This window comes from Perca fluviatilis, chromosome 15 (assembly GCF_010015445.1).
Source record: "Perca fluviatilis chromosome 15, GENO_Pfluv_1.0, whole genome shotgun sequence".
NCBI classification, from domain to species: Eukaryota; Metazoa; Chordata; class Actinopteri; order Perciformes; family Percidae; genus Perca; species Perca fluviatilis.
Window position 1 is genome coordinate 13,027,045 of NC_053126.1, and position 27,155 is coordinate 13,054,199.

A 27,155-nucleotide genomic window follows, 5' to 3' on the forward strand; every position below is an offset into this window, starting at 1 on the left:
AAAGAGCTCTCACAGTAGGCAATTTGTTACTGACGCATATTTCTGTATTATAGCCATTCACAGTGTATTCTAAATCCACAAGACTGACAAGCATCTTAAGATCAGCACATATCATATATGAAGCAATATGAGGCACTATACCAAATGATAGTAAACATATCAGTATTTCTTTCTTTAAAAGTGGCTTTTATCATGATATTGCTGAACCATGTAAAATGTAATGTATACTAATTGTTCACAAAGTCAATAACAGCAATGTATGCCAAGTGGAGATACAATCAAGATGCATTATATTACCTCAGTGAACCTAATAGAGCAGAAGTCACCTTAAATGAATGTAAGACTGTGTTTGACAAAAGGAACTAAATATTGCAGCTTTAAACGGAGAAGATGGGAGTCCATTTCTTAAATCTGTTAACCATATGTGTAAGAAAGCGTGTTGAGATTGAGAACTGAGTTTTTTTTTTTAGCAGTGCCCATAACAGAGGTTCAGAGTTATATTTGTCAATCAGAGCTTATTACGGAAATGTGCAAGCCCTATCAGGAAACCTATGTTTTTTTGTCTTTTTTTCAGTAAAGCCATAATTGTGGTAAAATTGCTACTATCGTGTACTCATCATTTATAACTTCTTGGTACCAACAGCTGCTAACCATTGCACACACCCAAAACAGACAAAAGTATGCAACAAAAATGCATGTTCCATTTTCTTTCATCAGTCAGCATGAATACCTGCAATTACCATTTTTCCTAAATAAAAACACACCTTACTGAACCTGTTAGGACACAAAGAGCAGTTATTATTATTATTACTCACCTGAAGGCAAGTGAATGTTCTGGATAAACAAGCACACAGCAAACCTTGCATACACTGTTTCATAGAGAGATCATTTTTTTCAGCACTCTCAGAGTGCACTGACTGATGATGGCAAAGAAAAATGAATTGCAGCGTAAACAAAATACAGATCTGGCCAAGATGTACAGTATATAATCTGTGGGAATCCAAGTCTAAATTAGAGCGTGTACAAAGCTGCAAATTAAACAATCTTTACACTGATGTTCTGTTTTGCAAAAGCCTACTAACATGCCTAACCTTCTAAAAAATACTTGGGTACTGTAATGTTAATTTGTATCAGGAAACTAAGGTAAGTACTTTCAGGACTTTTAAGTAAGAAGAACACGGTTGGAAAAATATTTTCCCCGATACATGAAACATATTACATGTGAAACTTTGTAATATGTGAACTTTATTTATTTAGAGTCAGTGTACTTTAAAACATAACAATTGTTCAGTAAATGACAAGAAGCCAGATAAGCTGTTTACTATCATAGAGCTCATTATTTTTCATATATGAATGGAGACACAAATACACAAACTTGTATTTGCAGTAAGTAACGTTTATGTCCTTGAACATAAAAGAAAAAGGATCAAGATCATTCTTTAAAAAGTCAATGCCAAATCCAGTCTAGAGTATGTACTGTAATTGCATTTAAAGGGGCTGTACTCAATATTCAGAGGCGAGAATCATCACACCATCTACATGTTTGCTTGAGGCTCACCTTTCCTGTCTTCTTCATAGAAATGTTCAAACTTTCAAGCAGCGACGGCTTCCTGTCAGCTACATGCTAAACCACAATTTCCCGTTTCCTGTTCACTGATTTGGCTTCATGGCAATCATTTTAACACAATGTTTAGAACCATGGTAAGCTTTTTAGTATATGACCCAGTAGGGTCGAAACGTTGCATTTTATATTAAATATGGGAGTTTAAAGCAGTGTTGCGGACATTACATTCTTTTCGTTTTAAGTACTTTCATTTGTCCTGCACCTGCCAGAAGGTGGGATGTGCACACAATTACTTTTATAAAGCTTTTTAGTATGCCATGCATATATCCACACATTAAGAATATAAAAGCTAAAGAAATAAAAAAGGAAAGAAATATATAATACATCATCCTAACAATCAGAGATTAAGTCCAAATCACACTTTACGAATGCATTCTGCCAAAGTAATCATGTATTAATAAATGCAAAAGGCCTACAAAATATATGAGAAAAAACTGTTAAGTTATAAAAAAAATGTCACTGGGACATCACAGTGGAATGATGGCTAAGGCTTGTACAATGAAACTCACAACGTCCCTGGTTCGAATCCAACTGGGGAGCCTTGGCTGCATGTCATCATGGATTTGGCTCTTCAATATGAGTATTTGATTATTCATTCTGTGGCGTAAGCCTGTTTTATTTGACAGTTTACATGTGCACGGCTTGTTAGGTGGCTTTACAGCATGTAAATAAAGGCAACAGAAATATGCACAGACCATCATCTTCTCTCTAAACTGACTTGGTGTTAGTATGAACACATCACATGCACAACATTTATTGCCGAAACTAGATATCAAACAAAAGCCAGGTTGGAAGGCAAACCACGGTAACCCCTGCCAACCTCCGCTCTAGGCGCTCGCCAAATAATGCTTAAATTACTTAAAAAGGTAATCAACTATTCCAGCAGTCACATGTGACAAAAAAAATTATATGTAGAAATGTAAATTGAAGCGGTTTTGACATTACAGAGCTGCCTTGGTTGCTGTCCGTGTGTCTGTTATGAAGGTTATGTTTTTACTGCATTGCATTGTGGGATACCTATGCCAGTGTAGTGTGTGCACAACTATCAGCACAACCACTAATGTAAAAATCTGAGGTCATTTTTACTAAGCTTCAAATGAAGTTTAACCTTTTGTTTTTAAGTTTTAATGGGATTTGAAAGTTGAATACTACCCGGAATGTATGAAAGATGTGGAAAATTTTAAGGTTTAAATGGAGTTTCCAGCTGAAAATATGAATAACATGGAATATTTCTGAAAATATCAAAGGAACGAATGATAAAAGTACTACCCTGGCATGTCCAAATTCGCTGACTGTTTTGATGTTTGAATGAAGTAGAAATAATTAATTTAGACCGGCACAGCGTCAGCGTGGGAATAATGGTTCCATAATAATGGGAATAACGGTTTGCAAAAGCCTACTAACATGCCTAACCTTCTAAAAAATACTTGGGTACTGTAATGTTAATTTGTATCAGGAAACTAAGGTAAGTACTTTCAGGACTTTTAAGTAAGAAGAACACGGTTGGAAAAATATTTTCCCCGATACATGAAACATATTACATGTGAAACTTTGTAATATGTGAACTTTATTTATTTAGAGTCAGTGTACTTTAAAACATAACAATTGTTCAGTAAATGACAAGAAGCCAGATAAGCTGTTTACTATCATAGAGCTCATTATTTTTCATATATGAATGGAGACACAAATACACAAACCCGTTTTTTCAGTAAGCAACAGTTATGTCCTTGAACATAAATGAAAAAGGATCAAGATCATTCTTTAAAAAGTCAATGCCAAATCCAGTCTAGAGTATGTACTGTAATTGTAATATGTGAACTTTATTAAGGTATACCATATCAAATACATTTAGAGTCAGTGTACATTAAAACATAACAATTGTTCAGTAAATGACAAGAAGCCAGGTAAGCTGGTTTATTATCATAGAGCTCATTATTTTTCATATATAAATAAAGACACAAATACACAAACTTGTATTTGCAGTAAGTAACGTTTATGTCCTTGAACATAAAAGAAAAAGGATCAAGATCATTCTTTAAAAAGTCAATGCCAAATCCAGTCTAGAGTATGTACTGTAATTGCATTTAAAGGGGCTGTACTCAATATTCAGAGGCGAGAATCATCACACCATCTACATGTTTGCTTGAGGCTCACCTTTCCTGTCTTCTTCATAGAAATGTTCAAACTTTCAAGCAGCGACGGCTTCCTGTCAGCTACATGCTAAACCACAATTTCCCGTTTCCTGTTCACTGATTTGGCTTCATGGCAATCATTTTAACACAATGTTTAGAACCATGGTAAGCTTTTTAGTATATGACCCAGTAGGGTCGAAACGTTGCATTTTATATTAAATATGGGAGTTTAAAGCAGTGTTGCGGACATTACATTCTTTTCGTTTTAAGTACTTTCATTTGTCCTGCACCTGCCAGAAGGTGGGATGTGCACACAATTACTTTTATAAAGCTTTTTAGTATGCCATGCATATATCCACACATTAAGAATATAAAAGCTAAAGAAATAAAAAAGGAAAGAAATATATAATACATCATCCTAACAATCAGAGATTAAGTCCAAATCACACTTTACGAATGCATTCTGCCAAAGTAATCATGTATTAATAAATGCAAAAGGCCTACAAAATATATGAGAAAAAACTGTTAAGTTATAAAAAAAATGTCACTGGGACATCACAGTGGAATGATGGCTAAGGCTTGTACAATGAAACTCACAACGTCCCTGGTTCGAATCCAACTGGGGAGCCTTGGCTGCATGTCATCATGGATTTGGCTCTTCAATATGAGTATTTGATTATTCATTCTGTGGCGTAAGCCTGTTTTATTTGACAGTTTACATGTGCACGGCTTGTTAGGTGGCTTTACAGCATGTAAATAAAGGCAACAGAAATATGCACAGACCATCATCTTCTCTCTAAACTGACTTGGTGTTAGTATGAACACATCACATGCACAACATTTATTGCCGAAACTAGATATCAAACAAAAGCCAGGTTGGAGACGCAAACCACGGTAACCCCTGCCAACCTCCGCTCTAGCGGCATCGCCAAATAATGCTTAAATTACTTAAAAAGGTAATCAACTATTCCAGCAGTCACATGTGACAAAAAAAATTATATGTAGAAATGTAAATTGAAGCGGTTTTGACATTACAGAGCTGCCTTGGTTGCTGTCCGTGTGTCTGTTATGAAGGTTATGTTTTTACTGCATTGCATTGTGGGATACCTATGCCAGTGTAGTGTGTGCACAACTATCAGCACAACCACTAATGTAAAAATCTGAGGTCATTTTTACTAAGCTTCAAATGAAGTTTAACCTTTTGTTTTTAAGTTTTAATGGGATTTGAAAGTTGAATACTACCCGGAATGTATGAAAGATGTGGAAAATTTTAAGGTTTAAATGGAGTTTCCAGCTGAAAATATGAATAACATGGAATATTTCTGAAAATATCAAAGGAACGAATGATAAAAGTACTACCCTGGCATGTCCAAATTCGCTGACTGTTTTGATGTTTGAATGAAGTAGAAATAATTAATTTAGACCGGCACAGCGTCAGCGTGGGAATAATGGTTCCAGTATTTACACCAAACAACACTCAAAAAGAACAGAGATAACTTGATTAAAATGGTTGAGACTAAATCCAGAGGCCTGACGTCAGTAATCAAGTGTGTCTGAAGGACCTTCAGTGGGTAATCTGGCCTCGGCTGTTTCTCTCCAAGGAGCAAACCTGAAACGTCCACCAGAGAGACAAACAGAGAGGTTGTGACATTGAACAGTAATGACAAACACTAGGGCTGTCTAATTATCCAATCATCTGTTTCGCTTAAACGTACCTGTTCATGTCATTGAATCACAATCACTCTGGGCCGAGTGGTTTAGCACTAGAGTGTTTAAAAGCATTAGTTAGTATCATTGGCGATTTTAGACCCTTTAAATTTCATCTCAGCCCCCATAACAATTATAATAATAATAAAAAAACAAAACAAAGCAAAACAATTTTAGTATTTCAAGTTAGAGTTTGCGAACTTGTCTGTTAGTGACGGAGGGCAAACAATTACAGGTTCAAAGGACTTGAAACAGGTTTAATATCCTGTGGTGCTGTCGCCAATGCTATGCACCTGTAACTCCGTCAAGGAAAGGGTTAACAGAAAGGTAGTTTGGGCCAATCGGAGGTGGTTGTGCCAGACTCCCACCTTTGGCTAATCTGTCAGAGGGAGAGCAGGAGTGCGGATGTGAAGTTTAACGTTGGTAGTCCCCAGAGAAGAATTTGGTAATTTCATGGCGCAGATTAGAACCCAAATTGAAACGTATGCAACTAAAATTGCTGAATGTTGGTCAAATTGGTCGTTATTACTGTGACTTATAAAGTGTCGGAGAATCTACCTTCAACACGAGGAGAACAAGGCAGACGGGTGGTGAGACAAAGAACTGCTTCACACCTGTGACAAAGTTGCATTTTTCCCATTGGCCGTCGGGCCTTTGAATGCACCACCCCGCCACTAGGAGGCGGTGGAACGATAAAAGGTGTCGGCAATTGTGTTTCTTGGCTCTTCACGGTAATTCAGTTTACTGACAGGAGACGCAGCTGTTCGGACTAGCTAGCCAACGTCACCTCGCTGGTCGAGATTGAGCTGGGACATTTAATATCTTTCGGATATAAAAGGGATCCGAGGGGATTGACCCAGTATCTCCTCACATCTGCAGCGGGTTTAATCATCCCGGATTCAAGGAAACAGGACAACATTCCCGTTTTCTTGCTGTCGACTTGGACCGCGTATCGTCCACTGCTCTGGACGAAACCGGCCGTTAACCTCTGGCGAGAGATTAACTGACAAACGACCACAGTAAGGAGGCTTTTACACAGTTCTGGGCAGACTATAGAATTGGTGTGTTTGGTTTGTTTAATGAGCAAAGGGTTCGCTACAACTTGTTGCCATTAATGTGATCTGTGATTCTATTCATGTACTGGTCCATATGTGATTATTAATCTGTTTCTGTGAATGTATCATTGATCACGATACTGTTGATATGTTGTGTTGAGTAGCTTGGTAAAACTGTAATTATACCATGGTCTGGTTGAATACTCGATTCTGATTGGCTGCAGGGTGTCCATTAAAAAGTGATATAGGACACCTACTAAAGGAGTTCGGTGAAACTGACTGTTAACTGTACTATATGAATGCGCTACATTGAATCAAAAAGGAAATTTGGATTTATTATTTCCAAATCGTCCTCTGAACACCACAGGATGGTGCTAAAACACACAGGCTGCAAGAAGTAAGTTCTACTGGCCCTCTGGACTGACTCAGTTTCACAGAGAATAACGTTATCTCACATCTCGTTCACTGTTCAGGTCGCTGCTTCAGGCTGCGCCGCTGCAGCCGACAGTAACGTTACACATCGCGGATCAAATTCTTCGTAAAAGTCGTTATATTGTTTTGGGGACGATGACATGGCTGGATAGCTAGCTTGTCTTGTTGTTCAACATACTGTCAAATTATTTTTACTGATTGCCAACTGTACACAAATTTTATTGACTTTGGATCTTGCTAGCATAGCGTTAGCTTTCTGGCTCGTAGCTAAACTGAAGGCTTCTATCAGCTGAGCGGACTATATAAATATCTCCGGTTGCTAAGGGAGGCAAGTCGTACCTAAGGTTCTTCCTAATTCCTGGTGGAGAGAACAACGTTTGCATTGCATAAGAACCTGATGGATGGGAATGATTGTTCCAGGTATTAGTCAAACCGTCAGGCGTAACCAGGGAAACAGAGTTATTGTTTGGATAAACTTTAGATTTCGATTGTAAAACTAATTAAAATATGAACTAATGTTTTAAAAATATGTTATTTGGCAAGTGACCATGGTATAAGCGGGTTAATGCCCTTCGAGGTGTCCATTGTCAGGTATTAATGGACGACGGCGAGGCGTGAACCGTCGACTTCCGCCGAAGTCCATAACCTCGTCGGGCATTAACCCTTACTTGCTACCTGCTAATTCACTCCTTTCACGGAGTCTAGTTACTGCAAAATCAGCTGTTAGCCACTGGAGTGGTTATAGTGACCGTTTCCCTCAGTACGATAAAAGTCTCAGTCTGTCCTAACTGCACGTGTGGTCCAGACATGAGTGGCTGAGGGGGGCTGGTCATGATTGATAACTAAAATCAGAGTGTCTCTTTCTTTACCCTTTCTTCTTTTACTAACACACACACACACACACACACACATGCTAGCCACGTAGCTCCCGAGCTAACACTGCTAGCGTAACCACGTGGAGTTGGTATAACGTTTGGGCAGAGCTAACACATGAACTAGCATACAGGCTAAGCGTGCGCGTTGCCAAGCAACCCCCTCAGCCTCTTCAACCCCTTCTCGTGAACCCAGCACCACTACTGCCCTCTTGAGGCTAAATAGTTATGTGCAGCTCACAGGAGTAGCCATTTTGGTAGTTCTTTGTGTTAGCCTACATTTCGACACCGCCCCCTCCTCTTTCACTCTCACACACACACATACACACACAGACGTGTCCATGACACATGCTGCTTGTTTTTTGCTTTGTTTTGGTTGTGAAATTGTAAAAGGTATATAAGTTTATTATTGAAGGATTATTGATTAGCTACTGATAATTGTGACGTTAATAAACCTTATTATACTTAAATAGCAGTTGCTTGTGATTATTTGTGTACTTATTGTAATAATTGCTGGCTGAACCGGTCCGTGCTCGGATTCACCCCTTCCTTTATTTCCTTTGAAGGATTACCACAGAAATGAGACTGTTCCACAGTTTGATTATTGGCCCCTGACTTGCAGGGTGGTGCCCAGTTTTGATTGTTTGTCGATTTGATAAAGTTATTAATAACCATATTCATAACTTTATTAATATTGATAAAACATCTTTGATAATTTGCCAATGATCAAATCTGTACCCTACGACTACCCAACACACTTTTGCAAGACACTGTATCTGTGTCACATTCTCATTAGGGGCTGAGCCCCCCTATAGGTCGGATCTTAGAATCGCCCCTGGTTAGCATTATTCAGAACAGCTCATTATCAGGGTATTATGAACATGACATTTTAACAAATGGTTTACCAAGCTTGTGATGTTTCTTCATTTAGGTTTCTCATCAGTTCATTGTAGTGGCTCTTCACCATCTGAAGCTCCGCTGTAACATCTAAAAGAAAAAACATACTGTTTAGATCAAGTGCAAAATTTGTAGACTTTCAACAAAATATTACTATTAATATTTTAGTGATTATCATATTTTTTATTAATGATGAGACGTTTCCTTTACCTGGGATTGAGTCACCATATGTGCTGAGTGACAGCTCGATTGATTCCTGCATTGTTTTCTCCAGGTCCTCCAGGATCTCTTCCTGAATTTGCATCAAAATCTTTATCACTTATCACTCACACTGACAAATATTGTGTTCACGATCAACTGAATCCTACATGGATGAACTGTTATAATGTGTGTTCGAAGGGCTGCTAAGACAGGTCAGGATAGTTAATAGCTACATTATCTTTTTTATGTTTCTGTTTTAGATCAATAACAATAGTTGAATGTTTGTGAAAGTGTCTGTGTGCTGTGTTTTTAGTGTAGTATGTGTTACTATATCATTGTATGACGTATTCTAAAATGTGACTAACCATCAAGTCTCTCAGCTGGTTCATCATTTCATCTTTAGCCCGCTCAAACATGATGTTCTTTGCATCACGTACATGCTTCTCAATCGTGTCCCTCATGTTTTTCAGAGAGCCCTCACCACGAAACTCTGCTGCTTCTACAATAAAACAAAAAATTGTTGTCAATAAAATATTTCTGCACAATCATGATGAATGTGAATATATATTATTTTGGTGTCAGGTTGTATGGTCTTCTATCTTACTATCATAGCATTCTTGCATGAATTCCTCGATTGTCGTCGTCAGACTGCTGTAGATCGTTTTCTTACGCTCCCGGATGAGTTTGTTGAGTTTTGTCTTCACTTTTTCTACCTTAGAGAGATTATACAAAGCATAGATCAACACATTTCTTTTAATTAAAATCAGGGTGATACAAATAAGGCTCATCTTTTCAGATGTTACGTGATAAAGCAGTACATTATTTAAACAGATTTTTGGGGTATGACCTGCTTCCCCCAGGTGGTGGTGCATATTTTTTGCCCACTTAGGTCAGGCTATCTCAATATCTTCTGTATTTTGACATGAATATGGGCAGGGTTTTTCAAAGGGCTGCTTGTTAACAATATTTACTGTATTACTGTTGTAAATGAATAAGTTAACAGCTAAAATGTACTAAATTTTTTTCAATATTAAGTCTTAATTCCAAACATAAGTTAATTAGCAAATAAAATAAATACAGAAATAAGGACACAAAATTACTTTGGGGTTGAGTTGGGGTTTCCCTAACCTGGACAAACAGCTTGATAATGGACTAATGGATGGGATGGTGTTATTCTCATCTCTTACCTCTGTCAGTGAACTCCACTGATCAGAGATGTCACTGATATGCTTAAGATTTTGGGTAGTGTAGTACCTCTCCATGACATTATAAATAAAACATGTTTTTCTTAAAACAAGGTTGATTTCATAGAGACTTGTGGCTTCTACAAGAACATAAACCATGTCATAGCTCGTGGTAACTCTACCTTGGATGATTAATCTTTATGCAGAATATAATTATTCCCTTCCTCAAAACGGACTACATTTACATGCATGTTATTATTTCACGATCATTCCAAATATGACAATATTCTGAACTTGATATAGGTCATGTACTGTAAACAGCATTTTCTCTTTGGATATTTCAAATAAAATAAATACAGAAATAAGGACACAAAATTCCTTTGGGGTTGAGTTTGGGTTTCCCTAACCTGGACAAACAACTTGATAATGGACTAATGGATAGGATGGTGTTATTCTCATATCTTACCTCTGTCTGGAGAAATATCAGCTGCAGTTCGACATCTTTGTACTTTTCAATCAGACTCTTAGTGTCAAGTGAAAACTTATTGAGGGCACCGTTGAATGGTCCACATTTTCCTTCATTTCTGAAACATATTAACAGGTCTTAAATAAAGTTAGCATTGAGAAGTTTGTATTTCAATAATGTAATTTGTAAAATATGTATTATATTACACTATTTGTATAACTGAATAATGTAGAATTAGTTTATTTGAGACATTCCCCATGTAGCTTGAAAAATGGGCCAACACAAGCTTTTATATTCATCAGGTCATTTCTTACGGGAAGGTCTTCTTGAATTCCTCGTCAATGCTGTCAGTCAGGCATGAAGCTAACTTCCCATTGAGATTGATGGGTTTCCCTTTTTTTGGTTTGTGGGTGCCACCGTTCTCAACTACACACTTCAATATCTTGTAAAAACCTTTTGCCTTTCTCTGAAACAAAACAGAAACATTTCAAAGACATATTCATAAGAAGTTCAAAACGAGTTATGATGTAATTATAACTGAATACGTACAGGATGTAAGAACGACTTCAAGACTTTTTCACATGAACCTTTTGACTTTTCAACCCCCTCACTGAGGCATTTTTGAAAAGCCTCCAAAGTCTCTTCCATGGGTTTTCTGACTTCGTCAAGTTCATGGTCCATCTTTTTTACAAGGTCTGTGCACACATCTGTTCTTTTGTCAGCCTGAAATATCAAACACAACACATTCAGTTTTACCCCAACGAAACTTTACAGCTACCTGGTTGGCTTTTCTTTTTTTTCTGTTATTGAGTACCTTCCCTTTAAATGAATACTTCACTCTCAAAATGACCATTTGTTGACCAAGTGTTGTCTTGAATTCATGAAGAAAACATTTTGCTGCATGACTCCATGGTAAATGGAGAATCAAAAAACTGTGAAAAAACCTAAACAACGCTGTGTTTGGCAATATTGTAAAAAAAATTAAAAATAAAATACACTGCAACAATCTTTTTCGCAAGTGGACTATTAAATTAACCAAAAAATCCACCGTTGTCTCCACATTCTTGATCGGCAGAAAAACGTTTTTTGCTTGTTTAGGATCCGACTGGCCAGCATATTTGAAAAAATTAAGCAAACTTTGTTGTCTTTTTGACATTTTCCCCCTGAGTGAAATAAGGCTATAACAGCAATCTCAAGCACCACAAGCACTTGTGTCACTTGAAGTGCAGCGCTGCGCTGTTGAAGTGCCTCCCCTCCCTCCGTCCCTCTCCCCCCTCCGTCTTACCCTGAAAATTCACCTCAAAACGCATTGAAAATGCAAACACAAGATTTTTGTGGAACTTCAATGGGGAATAAAGACTAACAAGACAGATAACAACATTGAACACTACACAAACAGTAATTTATTTTTGTTCATTTAGGCGATGAATTTTTCGTGGTGGCACAGGAGGTGTCGGAACATGTTCCAGCGTGTTCCGGCTCAAATTAATCCCTGCTCGGTACACATGTTATTAACCCCTATGTTCATTTTGTGCCGGAATTGTCCTTTAAATCACTGTAGTTATGCAGCCTCTCTGATGCAATAAGTATTAATAAATCAAAAACCTTGATGGCTAAAATGACTGCATAGGTGACATTTACATGTAAGAAGTCTTTGAAAAGTTTTTGACATTGACTGTTTTAACTGAATTTCAACTTTAACTTAAGCTGACTTGTTTGCTATGAATATTATTTTCTGTCTATATTAATAAGTATATTAATTACAGACAATGAGAGAAGTTGTATAACTTGATCGTACCCCATCTTGACATCTGGCACCTTGAATCAGAGAGAGAATCCCAAAAGCTCCAGAGACATAGTTCAATATTTCTGAGTGACAGTCATTGAGATCTTTCAGAAATGCTCGAAGTTTGGGTATTTCTGTAAGAAATCACAGATTACATCTTACATATTTACACCACATACTTAAATGTAAATGTCAAGATCCAATGAGTTCTTATTATTGTTTGAATTAAAGTGGCTAAAGTAAACTAAACTAAAACAAAAGAAAATCTATATATATTCCTCTTTTCATATATGGAGACTTCACCTACCAGTGTCATCTGAGTCCAGACGTTTCTTTCTTAGAAACTCTTTGGAGCTCACTGTGAACACTTTGAAACATTCTTCATTGAAATGTTTCTGAAAAAAGGTTTGATTTTAAGTCATGCTTGCAGTTGTAGAAACTCTGTTATATTTTCTGTCAGTATTAAATACTCACTTTAACCTCGGGGAGTTTGCTGAATTCTTTGTACACTTGTTCCTTGGCTTGCATGTTTTTTTTAAATATGAGAGCACGTACAGCAGCTGCTGAACTGTAAGAAAATGTTTTTATCAAGTGGCTCATATCACAAGGTATTTGGAAAACTAAAACCTAAAATTCCAACATTTTTTGCACACTTTTGTTGCTAATGACCATTCAAACTGTGACAATATGTACATTGTATCTTCTTGTGTTTACTCCTGCTCTTTGGCCCTATATGCCTCAGTTTCTGATTTGGATGTTATACTTAACTATCTACTTATAGCATCTTAAATCACTTACTGATCATCAGATTCCAAATCTTCAATAACATCTGACTTGGTGCAGATAAAGTGAATGTGCTGACACTCGCCACCATTTCCCATGAGGCTGCTGGCACTTTTCAGGATTTCCCAGGGTTCTTTCTCTGCTGCTGCTCGATTTATGTCAGTCACAATCCACACAGTAGAACAACTTCCAACAACCTAAAGGGGCATAATAGCAAGTTAATTATGACAAATCTCCAGTGATTTGTAACAACATGATGATTTTGTTATCCAAATAACTCAACAAAGAGCATCTCATGTATATGAATTACCCGTTTCCACATCTTGTCTCTGCTCTTGTTACGGTCCCCATTTCCAGGAAGATCCACAAGTGTGACATGCCGGAGAAGATCATTATTGGGCACCCTGATAGTTACACACTTCACTAGTGGCCAGTACCACCTCTTTCCTTCTCCATCTTCTGAGTCACTTCTTGTGTATTTGACAAATTTTGCAGATAGCTCTTTAGCCTGCAATAAACATCAAAGTCAGATTAGGGCTAATCAAGGCGATTTCATTTATATGAACAAACTCAAATAATTATAAAGTGCTTTACAAATTTCATAAAACAATTATAATAGGATTACATAAAAAAAGAAGAGCAACTAGAATCTATCTAACTATCAACGAAAGGCACAACAAAATCAAAATGTTAAAGTTATATTCATAAAAAGTAAATAACAAACCAGAAGATGAGACACAATTTCAGGTTAAGTTTTTAAGTTTAAATTTAAACATGATCAGATTTTGACAGTGCCTAGTATTATCCTTGAGGTTATTACAGGTCTGTGTATCATAGAAGAATAATGCAGCTTTCCCATGCCTCGAAAGTTTGATGACCTACTGTAAGTGTTTTCGAAGGTTTAATAATAAAGCATGTATGAAACATAATTAGGTCCTAACCCTGTAAGTGGTAGTATTTTGAAATCAATTATCAGGCTAACTAGTAATAAGAGCAGGATAAAGGCATAATGTCTTATAATCTTTTGTTTTGGGATGGACTGTCTGGGGCCAGGCCTATAACCATAAAATGCAGTCCCTCTGTCACTGAGTGATGAAGTTCCACCATTGGTCAGAGTAAGTGCGTTTTGTGGTGCAGCATGTGCTGTATGAGAAGCACACAGAAGAAATAAACAGTAAAGCTGTCAGGTGGTTGTAAATGTACAGTGTAGGTATTAATTTGTCCATGAATAAATGATGCAGCTCTTCAAGACCAACATTGGAGGCTGTGGTTCATTTGTCATGGGGTGCAACCCAGGTCTTGTCTGTTTAATAAAGTAACATTAATAACACAATAACACTTTACTTTTTAATTACATAAAAAATAGTGCTCAAGTACCATGTTGTGATATGCTACTTCAGTACAACAGAAAAATATTACTGGGAACACTCCGGATGAACATGTAATATCTATATTCACATTATAGAACCATGGCTGACTATCCTTGTAACAATTTAGCCACAATTAAGCACATTGACCATATACAGCAGTCTGGCCATATAGGTTTTGACCTAGTCATATTCATAAAACTCTGTTAGCTGCATTCTGAACAAGTTTTACAGCATATAAAACGCATGAAAATATAAATGAATGCTCTTTAAAAAAAACATTGGCAACTGACCACGGTATAATAGTCAGTTGGTTATGCCCTTCAAGGTGTCCATTATTTGGTAATTAAAGGACTTTGAGGCAGCGGACTTTGAGGCGGTAGACGATTCTGGCTTCCCCGTCGTAAATTACTGTTATTTCTAATAATGGTCATTTCGTCTAGCATTAACCCTTACATGGAACACGGCATAACTACAACCAAAGAAAATGATTAATAAATCAAATATCTGACTGACGTGCACCTGAACGTTCAATGACATCATCCTGCATAATAAGACATGTTCTTTTGTTTACTGAGAAACCACGCAAGATTGTGTGGAGAATAAATTAAATTAAATTAAACAAATATGCCTCAGAGTAGATTTATTAACGGTCTAATTGACGGCAAACACACCTTGCCCAAAAACAGCAGAATCTCACCATGTCTCAACCCAAGCATGAATAACTTAATCATCAGTGTTGGGAAAGTTCACTTTCTACATGAACTACTTCAAAGTTCAGTTCACAAATTTCAGTTCAGTTCATACTTCAAAATTTTTAACTAAGTTCACAGTTCAAAATATCAACTAGTTCATAGTTCTTTTTTTCCATATGTTGCTGCAAGATTCAAATTAATTAATTATTATTCAAAATTATTGCCACAGCCCATATAGAACCACAGACAGCAATTATTTTATCAGTTTTAACACTAAAACTATGCGTCAGATTTCATCTTCATATCCAATCAGTTCAATGTTCCGTTTCAGGTTTGCTGTGGATGTGACTGAAGTGCGGATTTTGTTTTGAAAGCTGGCGGGCAAAGTTTGCACAGAAATGTAAGATTTTTCGCAACCTCACTGACCTTAGGACCGGTTCTTCTTTAGAACCGGTTCCCAGTGAATCAATTCCTTGGAACCGTTAGTGTACCTGCTTAACGATTCCGCTTAACGGTTCCGCTCGTTGCAAATGTGTCATGACCGTTACACACGCGCTGCGTTCTTTTGGTTACGCAGCAAACATGTCATCGAGGCAGAAGCAATCTAAAGTGTGGTTATATTTCACTCGAAAAAACGCCAATGCAGTAATTTGCCACAGTTGTAAAAGTTTAATTTCGGCAAAGGGGGGAACTACTTCCAATATGCAGAAGCATTTGGCCACACAGCACGCAATCCGTTTGCAGGACTGTCGCGTGTTTGATTCTCTACTACTCAGCCACACAGCAACAACAAGTGAGTCAATCAGCAGCGGAGCTAACGAGACGCCATCTGCTATTAATGCCAAAGGTAACTTGTCTATTTAGTTAATGTGAGCACCATTTCATTGTGTAAACTTTTACTATACAGATAATAATCTCTATTGTCATTGTCCATCAAATTTAGATGATGATGACGGCCAGAGTCTGGCTGGCTCAGAGGCTGCAGCAAGTATCTCTCGTCGTGCACCTCTAGCTACTCCGTTTACAGAGGCAGGGAAGAATAAAATGACTGAGGCGAGGATAAACGAATGTCACAGAGCAGTGACTAGGTTTGTGGTAAAGGGTTTGCACCCGTTTGCCACAGTAGATGCCTCTGAATTTCAGTAGGTTAACTTGCTTTAAATTGTACAGCATCTTGTCTTTTCAAATGAAAATAAATGCATGACCAAAAGTTGCATGTTTTTATGTCAGTATAGTTCTGTTTTATTAATTCCTAGTCCTACCATATATGTTCTGCAGTGAGATGATAAAGACTCTCAACCCAAAATACAATGGGCCCTATTTTAACGATCTGAAACGCAAGTATGAAACGCCAAACGCAAGTAGCTTTGTGGGCGGATCTCTGGAGCTGTTGCTATTACACCGGCGGGATAAATGACTCTTGCTCTTAAATGGGTTGGTCTGAAGTAGCTAGGTGTGGTTTGGGCGTAACGTGAAAATAACCAATCACAGCGTCATCTCACATTCCCTTTAAGAGCAGGCGCGCTTGTTCCATGGCGGACTGCTATTACGACGGTGGATTTGCCTGGCGCACGCCAGCGGGAGCTGTCCGGGATGCGGCAAAGTAATAAATGCCCGTCTTGGCCAGGTGGCGATGTTGCTGCGGCCTTTCGGGCGTATCACCTCAAGTCTGGAGAGGATTGCTGCAGCCATGGAGCGTGGGCCTCTAAACGCACCACCTGCACCTGTTGTGCCCCTTCCTCCTCCCCCCCACTCCATCTCCGTCCACCCGCTCCACCAGGACCGCATCGCGCATTACTCCAGATTCACCAGATTCCGCCGGAGTGTCCAATCCCACCGTAGTTCAACATCACGTCTCCTTAATTCCTCTAATATTTCCTCATTTATGTCATCAACACATCCATGATTCATGGAAATGTTGTGTAAAACACAACAAGCCACAAAGAATGCTGCGACTTTTTGAGGACTTTTTGTAAAATGCCTCCTGACCCATCCAAACACCTGAAGCGCATTTTCAGTAATATTTTTCTTTGTAATTATGTATGGTTGCAAAAATGGGAACTGCTGTAGATGAGAGAAGTGTATGCGCGTTGTGCACAGCTACATTATGGCCAAGCATTCGTCCCTAAAATAGCATCTGAATAACGCGCTACTGACTTTAGACCAGGTTTTTCCTGGTCAGTGGCGGAATTGTTTTCTTAAACTGCAAAATAGGACCACGTGCGTCTGTGGAGGGAAAAGTCCGCTGTGCGTCGGGTGCAAAATAGGAATGATACATGCGTCGGTGTACAAAGGCAATTGCGCTGAGTGCAAGATAGGGCCCATAAACTGTTTAGTTCCATCATAGTATTAATTGTGTCAAAAAACATTAGCTGACGTTATTGTTCAGTAGCTAGCTCAGTAAATCAGTTATTTCATTAGCCAATGCCCCAAACAGACAGTTTAACAAATCATCTGATTCCTGCTTGGTATGGGGTTGAAAAGAGCAATCTGATCACAGACCTGAAACATGTCACACATGCAGCCATCACAGCAGATGGATGGACTAGTTTCAGTCAAGACCACTACCTCACCGTAACATTGCACTATGTCAGGGAAGGTCAGAGTAAAGAAAAAGTCCTCCAAACCAGAGCAGTGTACAAAGCTCAAACAGGGATAGCTGTGGCCGAGGAGATTGATTGGATCCTGGATTAGTTCGGAGTGAAAGAGAAGGTGGTGGCAGCAACGGTGGATAACGCAGCAAACATGGATGTAGCTGTGAAAACGCTAAATTTCATCAAGTTTCCATGTTTTGCGCACACACTTAACCTTGGAGCTCAGAAGCTGTACAACTGCAATACAGTTTCCAACTGGGCAGCAAGGATTCGTTCTGTGATTGTATGGATGAAGAGATCCCACATGGCTAAAGTAGTCCTGAAGGAAAAGCAACAACTCCTCAGTAAGTAGTAATAGGCCTACTGTTTAAATACTGTACTTTAATTGCAAGCTAACGACATACAAATTGTAACATATAAATTAACAGATTAGGATCAATAAAAAAATTAATAATGGCAATATTACATTGTTTAATGTAATCTCAATTGTGTGTGTGTGTGTGTGTGTGTGTGTGTCTGCAGAGCTGCCCCAGCACATGCTCATTTTAGATGTGAGGACGAGATGGAACTCCCTGTATTTGATGATGGAGAGATTTTGTGAACAGTTTCCTGCTATAGACCAACGGCTTAGAAAGCCCATGGAGGAGAAGTAAATAATGTTTAAAAAAATTAAAATTACTTTAAAAGCCATTAAAAGGATTATGTTGTTGTTGTTTAGCCAATATATATTTTTTGTTTTGTTTATGTTGCAGACTGGCCAGAATGGGCAATGAGGACCTGAGGAAAGCAGAGGAGTTTGTGCTGCTGATGAGGATGCATTACACATCCACACTTGCTGTCTCTAGCGAAAAACTTCCAACCTGTGGCCAGATATTGCCGATCCTCCAGAAACTGCGCAAACATTACACCGTGCAGGCAGACGACTGCATTCGTCAGGAGCGTCAAGGAGAAAATCTGGAACAATCTTTCCAAATGTTACCAGGTACAGTCACTGTCTGACATGTAATGATTAATTACTATATGACAATTAATCATATACACTAATGGTTATTTATTGTCATTCACATTTTCCTCTAAATTTGTGTTATTTGTCCTCCATTTTAAACTTAAGGATGATGATATCCAGGCATTCCTGGAGGAATCCACTATGTTTTATTTGATTTGAATCTAACATGGACAGGGATGAAATCTGGGACAGGGTCAGGGCATCAGCAGTGGCAGCAATTGAGAAGGTATTTGAATTTGACAATGCCTTTAGTATATACAGTACAGGCCAAAAGTTTGGACACACCTTCTCATTCAATGTGTTTCTTTATTTTCATGACTATTTACATTGTAGATTCTCACTGAAGGCATCAAAACTATGAATGAACACATATGGAATTATGTACTTAACAAAAAAGTGTGAAATAACTGAAAACATGTCTTATATTTTAGATTCTTCAAAGTAGCCACCCTTTATTGATAACTCTGCAAACCCTTGGTGTTCTCTCAATGAGCTTCATGAGGTAGTCACCTGGAATGGTTTTCACTTCACAGGTGTGCTTTGTCAGGGTTAATTAGTGGAATTATTTCCCTTATTAATAAAAAAGCAAAGGGTGGCTACTTTGAATAATCTAAAATATAAGACATGTTTTCAGTTATTTCACACTTTTTTGTTAAGTAAATAATTCCACATGTGTTCATTCATAGTTTTGATGCCTTCAGTGAGAATCTACAATGTAAATAGTCATGAAAATAAAAGGAAACTCATTGAATGAGAAGATGTGTCCAAACTTTTGGCCTGTACTGTATCTGTTGTGAGACCCTTTCTTCTTGCTCTGTGGTTCTTACACTGTAAATTTATTCTCAAGCTGTCAGAGCCAAGAGAGACACAGGTGCATGCAGAAGAAGAGGATAGAGAAGAAGAAGAAGATGAAGATGAGAACTACGTAAGTTTATTGTAGCTAATTGTGATGAATGATAGATGGCAGGGATTATTACACTAATTCATTTAAAACTAAAGCTTGTGGTTATGTCATTATTTCAGATGCCACCTGTAAAGCAGAAAAAGAGGACAGCCCTAGAGGAACTTTTTAAAGAAGAGGACAGCAAGCTGCTTTCCATGCAGCAGCAGCAGCCCCCTGTCGCCACAGCCCAGAGAGTGGAGCAAGAAATCCAGCTTTATAGAAGCCTTCCGCCCATTCCAACCAAAGACAGCGCCAGTTTCTGGTGGTGGAAGAAGAGTGATGCGTTGCCAGTGTTGTTAGCTCTAGCTTCCTCCACCCCTTCTGAAAGGGTGTTCTCCACTGCTGGAGACACCCTAAGTCCAGAGAGATCTCGTATCCTTCCTGAGAGGGCAAACATGACCATTTTTCTGCACGAAAATTGTTAATTTGCCCAAGTTGATAGTTGTGGTCTTTACAGAAGACTTCTTTCTATTTTGTATGTCAGTTGAGTTGAATTTAGTTTCCGGTTGAATATTCCCAATAGCACAAGCTCTTCCTTGACTGTTTACAGTCTGTGTTTTTTGTTTTTATGGCACTTAAATGGCAGTTTATTTATTTTTTTTGGCTGGTGTAATGGGAAAATTACATTTAAGCACAATTCCTTATATTTTTATGTTTAATTCGTACTTTACTTCTCTCACAAATACTGAAAGAGTTTATCTCATTTCCCACATGCAGATTTTGATTTTAACTCTGTGAGACACCCAGTCTGGAACATTATGTGAGCACTGTTTGCCTGAGCCGATAAAGGTACAAGGTCACCCTAAAACTCTCTAGTTTTCCCATGCCAGTTAAGATGTAACTGGGGGGATGACAGTCGTACAGGGAGGAGGAGGTGAGATGTCTCCAAGATGTCTCTTGTATTTCTCTGATTGTCTTCACGTGTATCAGATTGCCTGTCAAAATTGTAGCGTCATACCAAGCCAAGTGCGTGTGTGTTGTCACTCTGAAGATGCATATAAGCCTAGTGTTCTTGTTCACTCATTTGAGAAACTGACTCCACACTGGGCTTTTGTGAAATCATGTTGATCCTATTTGCAAATATATCTTTTTTTAATAAAATACAAAAACCCAATTTGGTTTTAGTCTCCGACTGTCTTATTTGTTTCAATTTACTAAACTCTGAAAACTCTCCCCCTGCTGCAAAGGAAACTTCCACTACACTGGACCAATGAATGTGAAAAAATCTATAGGTCCCTGGACTTTACTTTGTAGCTCACCTACTTTTAGGTTTGTTCTGAGGTTGCTACACATAATTTGTGTATACTCTGAGTATGTGAGGTGTTCTTATCAGATATTAAAGCGAGTTAATACAAACAAATAAATTTGTACTTATTTCCTCACCCAATGAGAATCGATAAGAGAATCGATAAGGAATCGGATCGATAAGCAATATCGATAATGGAATTGTAATCGTCACATTCTTATCAATTCCCATCCCTAACTGACCTTGTCATAAAACTCGTTTAAATTATCATACAAAGCCTCCTTGCTGCTTCCATTATTGTTCAATGAACGTGTTCAGGCACAACACTGTTAATCAAATGGTGTAAATTAGCCAATCTCTCTGTTCTCACTTTTTCAAAAATGAGTTTCACGTTTTAACGTGAAATGTTTCAAAAATGTTTGTTATAACCATAACAATCACATTTGAACATGAAACGGTTCATGTTATAACAAGACAAATAGCCTAGTATATTGTTAGAGTGTGATACATTTGTACGCTGACCAATTTCTTCCTGTTGTACAAGAGGTTAAACATGAAACATATTAGAAAATGTAAAACCTATTGTTAGAACTATAAACTTTTTACGTTATAACATGATCAGTGCGTGGCAGCAATACCCTGTCATAAGCCAGTTTATAAATTACATCAATAACTGAAAATGTATTACATTTTACTCTGTCAGAGAGGCAAGAATGCTTTCTATGAAGTGATCAATATGAGATTTCTTTTCTTACTTACTGATTCACACGTCAACCTCTTCTTCTTGGAAAATAGAAATTCTGGAATTTCTTTGAAATGTTTGTTATCCATGAGGTTTTCAGGAGATTTGTTCTTCCATTCTTCTCCATACAGCGCTGACAGCTTTTCCTCAGTGTCATGAAAATCTTCGTCCTCTTCCTGACTATTTTCCTGATCTGCATTATCCCGGAGAAAATTTAACAAGGACCATAGCTCATCTTTCCACTCCTAAAAAAATAAAATAATTAAATTTAATTTAATGACATGGGACGCATCAGCAACTGGATTGTTGCAGTGACTTTACAACACAAGCTTCAATTAAACACACAGTCCGCTCATTTTACCTCTTTTGTAATAAACTCAATGTCTGCCTCATAGGTTTGCTTCCCCTTGTTAGCCTCGACTTTAATCATGACTGATGTACATGCACTGACACTTCCAGAGGGCAAGAGATTCTTCACTCCAATGACGGCATTTATCAGAGAACTCTTTCCAGCCCCGGTTTTACCAAAGACACCGACCAACTCCCTCTTGTCTGTCTCCAAAGCACTTATTTTCTTCCTGTTGTAAAAGAGTTTACACACGGATAAAATTATTAGATTAGAAACTTAATTTCTGCCAAACAGCAACGTTGGTGGTAATTGTTTTGACATGACAGCATGGTGGCACAGTTCCAGTACAGAAAAAGAAACAAGCAAATACACACAAAATAATAAGTCAAAATCTACATCTGTCTATGAATAGCCTACACAAGCAGCTAAAATCAATATTTTTATATTAAAAATGGTTGATGAAACCACACAGAATTATCACAATACTTTGCAGTTCCCTTCAGCTTGACATGGCTTTATACCATCTTTTGCTCATTGCGTCGGTTTTACAACCTGCAACTTCATTTTTTGGCCCACACTCATCTGACTTGATTTAAGCCAAAAAGCTCTGATAAATCACTGTGGTACTTGTCCAGCATTTAATGGCAGACTCACAAAAATAGCATCTAGCTTGTGAGCATTAAGGCATTTATCAGCTAAAGAGTATGATGTTTCTGTGGCTTTGTAATGTGGCAGGGCTCAGTACTTCTGTTTATGCCAGAGATATACTTGCTTATTACCTATGCATTTGCGTAGACATCGAGCTGCGTTGTGAATGGAATTGTTCTCAAACTTGCATACATGTGTTACTGGAGGATTCAACTAGAGGGCACTCCAAAGAACTCAGACTGAACTTCTGGATTTGCATATTGTAAACACACATGGCGACACTCAAGGAGGTTATTATATTATTAATTCACTGCACAAAAAGCGACACAAGCAACAACATGTAGCCACTGAATTAGGCATGTTGTGACAATGGCGAGTATGTTTCTTTCTGCACTACCGCTACCGTTCATGTTAAGGGGGTTGAAAGTATCCATTTCTATGATGCATCACGATGCCGACGTAGACAATTCTACATCCATGCAGTGACCAACCATAATCGATTATAGCCTACTGATATTGCTTGTTGATTTTCCGGTTACTACTTTTTTTTGTCTTTTGTTGTCTGTGTTCAGACTCTGCTACATTCAGAAGTGCACTTCTGAATGCAGCAGAAGAGAGGATAAAATAAAAAAGGGTCATTATTATATTTCTGACTGCATGAATTTTTTGACTTTTTGTAGTAACATAATAATATTGAAGAGAGGAAAATCGTTGGTATTATACATCGAACTGTGAGACCAGTGAAGATTCACCCCCTAGTTCATGTGCGTATTGCATCTTGCAGACGCGTAGCCTTAATTTCTGAGGAGGTGCACAACCAACGCTCCCAATGGATGCAGGACACATGAGGCAGCCATTATGCGAACGCTAAATTAAGAGCTAGTATATCTCCAGCTTAACTCGTCAGTCAGGCTTTGAATAGTTTCCAGATGAAAATGATGTCCTCACTGCTGTTTGTTTCAACAGGTAACTACGGTGATTATTATTAGCATTACTTGCTCCACAAGACTGTTAACAAACCACAAATTATGAGCCATACTTTTCTCTTTTTGTGCTAAGTTATGCTAACAAGATTCAAAGTCAATAACATTGCTTATGGTTGAAAAACAAATACAATTTGATTATGTTTAACAACATAAGCTAGTTATCCAGCTATGCCATTGTCACCAAATTATCAAGATTTTAATGAACAAATAATAATCTATGTATACTGTCACCTGCAACCTGAAGTAGTAAGTTGAACAGCGAATGGGATGTGAGATAACTGCTATAGTGAAACAAAGTAAGGTCAGTGTAACTTACTTCTTGCAGCTTGCTATACTTACTATAACTATAACTATACACCATCCTGTGGTGTTCAGAGGAGGAGGCACTGAAGGAGTATTTAGTGAGATGTTAGCTTGTTATGTTGCTAATAAGTTGTAAACGAGACACATTCATTTAGAACAGTGAACAGACAGCTTCACTGGAATTACTTTAATTGTCCTACATCGATTTTAAATGGATACCCCGCTGAAGTTTTCACACCAGACCATGGTATAACAAAGAATATGGATTAAACTGAATACTTACTTCAGGAATTTATTGAGCTTGTTGTCTTGGTTAGGTATTTTCTGTTGGACAAACTTCATGATGTCTTTCACATCACAGAGTATGGCTTCTTCTGTCAGAATAAAAGGAAAGAAATATTCAGCAGGAACCAGTGTATCAGGTAAGCAGTAATGCATAATAATTTGTTTTGTTCTATAAAAAAAGAGCGTAGAGAGTAAAAGAATGTAAAGTGCAAGAGGCACGGCATCCGCTTTAGGATGCTTTACAGTGTAACATTAGGCTTACTGTTGCTATGGATACCTGCAGTTTGATTTACATTTAAGGCATGTGTAACATGTATGCTGTTGACAGTTTGAGGTGTCCTGATCATATTTTAACAGCCAATGGGCAAGTATTTATTTTCTGTAGCCATGATATAGAAACAGACATTTGCTAGTAAAAATTACATCAAATAAACATTTTAACCTTATAGAAAGTTGCTATTGTTTAAAACGGAATATAAATACCTGAGTAAGTGTCACATCGTCGTTTTCTTGTCGGTGATTGCCAATTGCTGGACTCGGCCAGAAGATCCAACTTTCTCTTCCCTTATTGACATTATTTTGAATTGAAAAAAAACAAAGTTTGTTGCATGTGATCTCACAAAATTAAAAGATGTACTCAATATAGTTGCTTAGTCAAAGCAAGATATTACTGCCTTGAAAAGATTAATGAACTCCACATATAATCAATACCTTTATCACTGGTGTCACTGGTGGACGGAAAAACCTGGGGATGAACAGGGATAGTTGTCACACATTATTCACACAGGCTTAAACACTAGGGATGGACCAATTATTGGGCTGGCCGATTATCAGGCCTGATATTTAGCAACTTGCAAATGATCTGTATTGGTGTTTAATTTTACTGATAACCAATAATGTTAATTAATTAAAAAGTGCGCCACTTTGGCTCCTCTACAGCTTTTTTTTAAAACAGAACCTTTGACCTCTGTGACATTATGAACCATCCAGACCTCTCAGGTCATCTGGGGACTAAACATGGAGTTGCAATTAAGTTGTGAATAAAGTTGGTTTGCCTTGCCTTACCTTTAATGCTGCAATAGGACAAAGTCTGATATCTTCTGCAACTGCCTTTACTGTATAACTAACTTCATATTGATCTGAAGAGGATAGTTCCATCATGAAGAGCACAAAAAGAGCTTTAAAATGATATTATATTAAATAGGGCTGGGCAATGATTAAAAGTTTTAATCACAATTAATTGCATAATTTCTCTGATTAATCACGATTAATCGCATTGTTATACGCAAAATCCAATAACAAATTCAAAAGTAGTGTATAGCGCAATTTTATTTTAAATGTTCTGCCATATGAACGAAAGTGCCATAACATTTGTTCTGCAAACACTTAACATCTGCATTTTGTTGATAACAGTAGCAGTTAAATAAAATTTTTAGTTTAAATCTCAACTTAAACGGTAAACTTTACAATAAGGTACCCAAAAAATAGGTAGTTAATGATTAGTTACTGTTTTTGAAATAGTAACGAATGATTAGTTACTGTTTTTCAGAAGGGTAGTTACTCTTTCAAAAAACAGTAACTACCCTTCTGAAAAACGGTAACTAATCATTCATTACCCTTCTGAAAAACAGTAACTAACCATTCGTTATAGGGCTTTAGCGATACACTAATCTCACGATACAATACGATACACGATATTCAGCTCACGATACGATATATATCACAATATTCAGCCAACGATACGATTCGATATAATTCGATACACTTACATCATTTTCTGAAAGATTTAAAGGGGACAGAGTGATTTTGGTGACATCTTGTGAGTCTACAGCAGGGATCATCAACTACATTTTTTTCAGAATTCTTCTAAGCACTCTGGCGGCCGGACTTTCAAATAAAGAAAATAAAATGAATTTATACCTAATACATCTATTCTTGTTCGAAATTTTCAATTTCTTACTGAATTAAAATTTAAAATTAAAAAAAAATTAAATTTACATGTATTAGTGTGAGCAAACTTCTAAAAAACATGGAAACTCCATAATGATAACGGTCTCTTTAACTAGAAAAAGATCTCAGACTAGGAGGCAGTTCACTGAGGAGTGATGGTTAGTCTGTGATTATGGAAAAATTGTTGTAGTATGCAGCATCCTGATTGGTGGAAAATGCTTTGCAGAAAGAAAGGCTGTTGTCAGGTAAACATGTCACTGTCAAAGAGGCTGAAGGGAAAAGTTGACGTGGAAAAGCCAAAAGCCCAGCTTTAATGATGAATGGACTGATAAGCAGGCTATGCACTCGTCATGTACGCCTCATTTGCAATGAAACGATGTTGTTGCAAAATAATACAACCATCATCATCATCATCATCATCATCATCATCATCATCATCATCATCATCATCACTCAAACATAACGATCGTGTCATTCACGTGCATATTAAGTAGCTCCAGATTGCCCGCTCTAGCGGAGAGTTTGGTTTGTTCAGCCAACAGTGAGGTTTACAAGAATTTGTCCAAATTTCCAGATTCCCGGCAACCTAAGATAAACAGTTAGACTACAAACTGACAGCTTTTGTTTTAGCTTGTTTGTAAAAATTCGCTATTTGCAGAGTAGAGCTGTGTTTGCGTAAAACAGCGCGGTGGACTGAGCAGATTGAAATATCGCTTTCTACATGTTTATGCCGGTCTACACACGAAGGTTTAATTGTAGCCTATTTACAGAAAAGAGACCAGCGTGAGTTCATCCGCCCCAGCGGCGGTTAACTCTGTATTGTTCCCAGTCAGGTGCTGCGTGTTTTAACCTTTAACACACACACATCTCGGCTCAGCTGTGTGTGTGTTTTAACGCACACA

The 27,155-nt window shown here is 37.7% G+C and overlaps 1 protein-coding gene across 1 annotated transcript in view; it reads right to left on the reverse strand.

Annotated features, from left to right (window-relative positions):
- Positions 1–3,171: 3,171 nt before the first annotated feature.
- Positions 3,172–27,155, reverse strand: part of LOC120574970 (nuclear GTPase SLIP-GC-like) — a 32,625-nt gene continuing 8,641 nt past the window's right edge. The window contains exons 6-23 of the mRNA XM_039825506.1: positions 25,015–25,048; positions 24,787–24,867; positions 24,302–24,392; positions 22,094–22,310; positions 21,750–21,977; positions 13,450–13,647; positions 13,155–13,336; positions 12,831–12,924; positions 12,664–12,751; positions 12,369–12,490; positions 11,120–11,293; positions 10,885–11,036; positions 10,571–10,688; positions 9,525–9,633; positions 9,286–9,419; positions 8,930–9,011; positions 8,728–8,809; positions 3,172–5,365 (exon numbers count right to left, since the gene is read on the reverse strand). Of these exons, the coding sequence (XP_039681440.1) occupies positions 5,293–5,365; positions 8,728–8,809; positions 8,930–9,011; positions 9,286–9,419; positions 9,525–9,633; positions 10,571–10,688; positions 10,885–11,036; positions 11,120–11,293; positions 12,369–12,490; positions 12,664–12,751; positions 12,831–12,924; positions 13,155–13,336; positions 13,450–13,647; positions 21,750–21,977; positions 22,094–22,310; positions 24,302–24,392; positions 24,787–24,867; positions 25,015–25,048 (2,259 nt within the window). The 3' untranslated portion in view covers positions 3,172–5,292. The remainder of the gene's footprint in view (positions 5,366–8,727; positions 8,810–8,929; positions 9,012–9,285; positions 9,420–9,524; positions 9,634–10,570; positions 10,689–10,884; positions 11,037–11,119; positions 11,294–12,368; positions 12,491–12,663; positions 12,752–12,830; positions 12,925–13,154; positions 13,337–13,449; positions 13,648–21,749; positions 21,978–22,093; positions 22,311–24,301; positions 24,393–24,786; positions 24,868–25,014; positions 25,049–27,155) is intronic.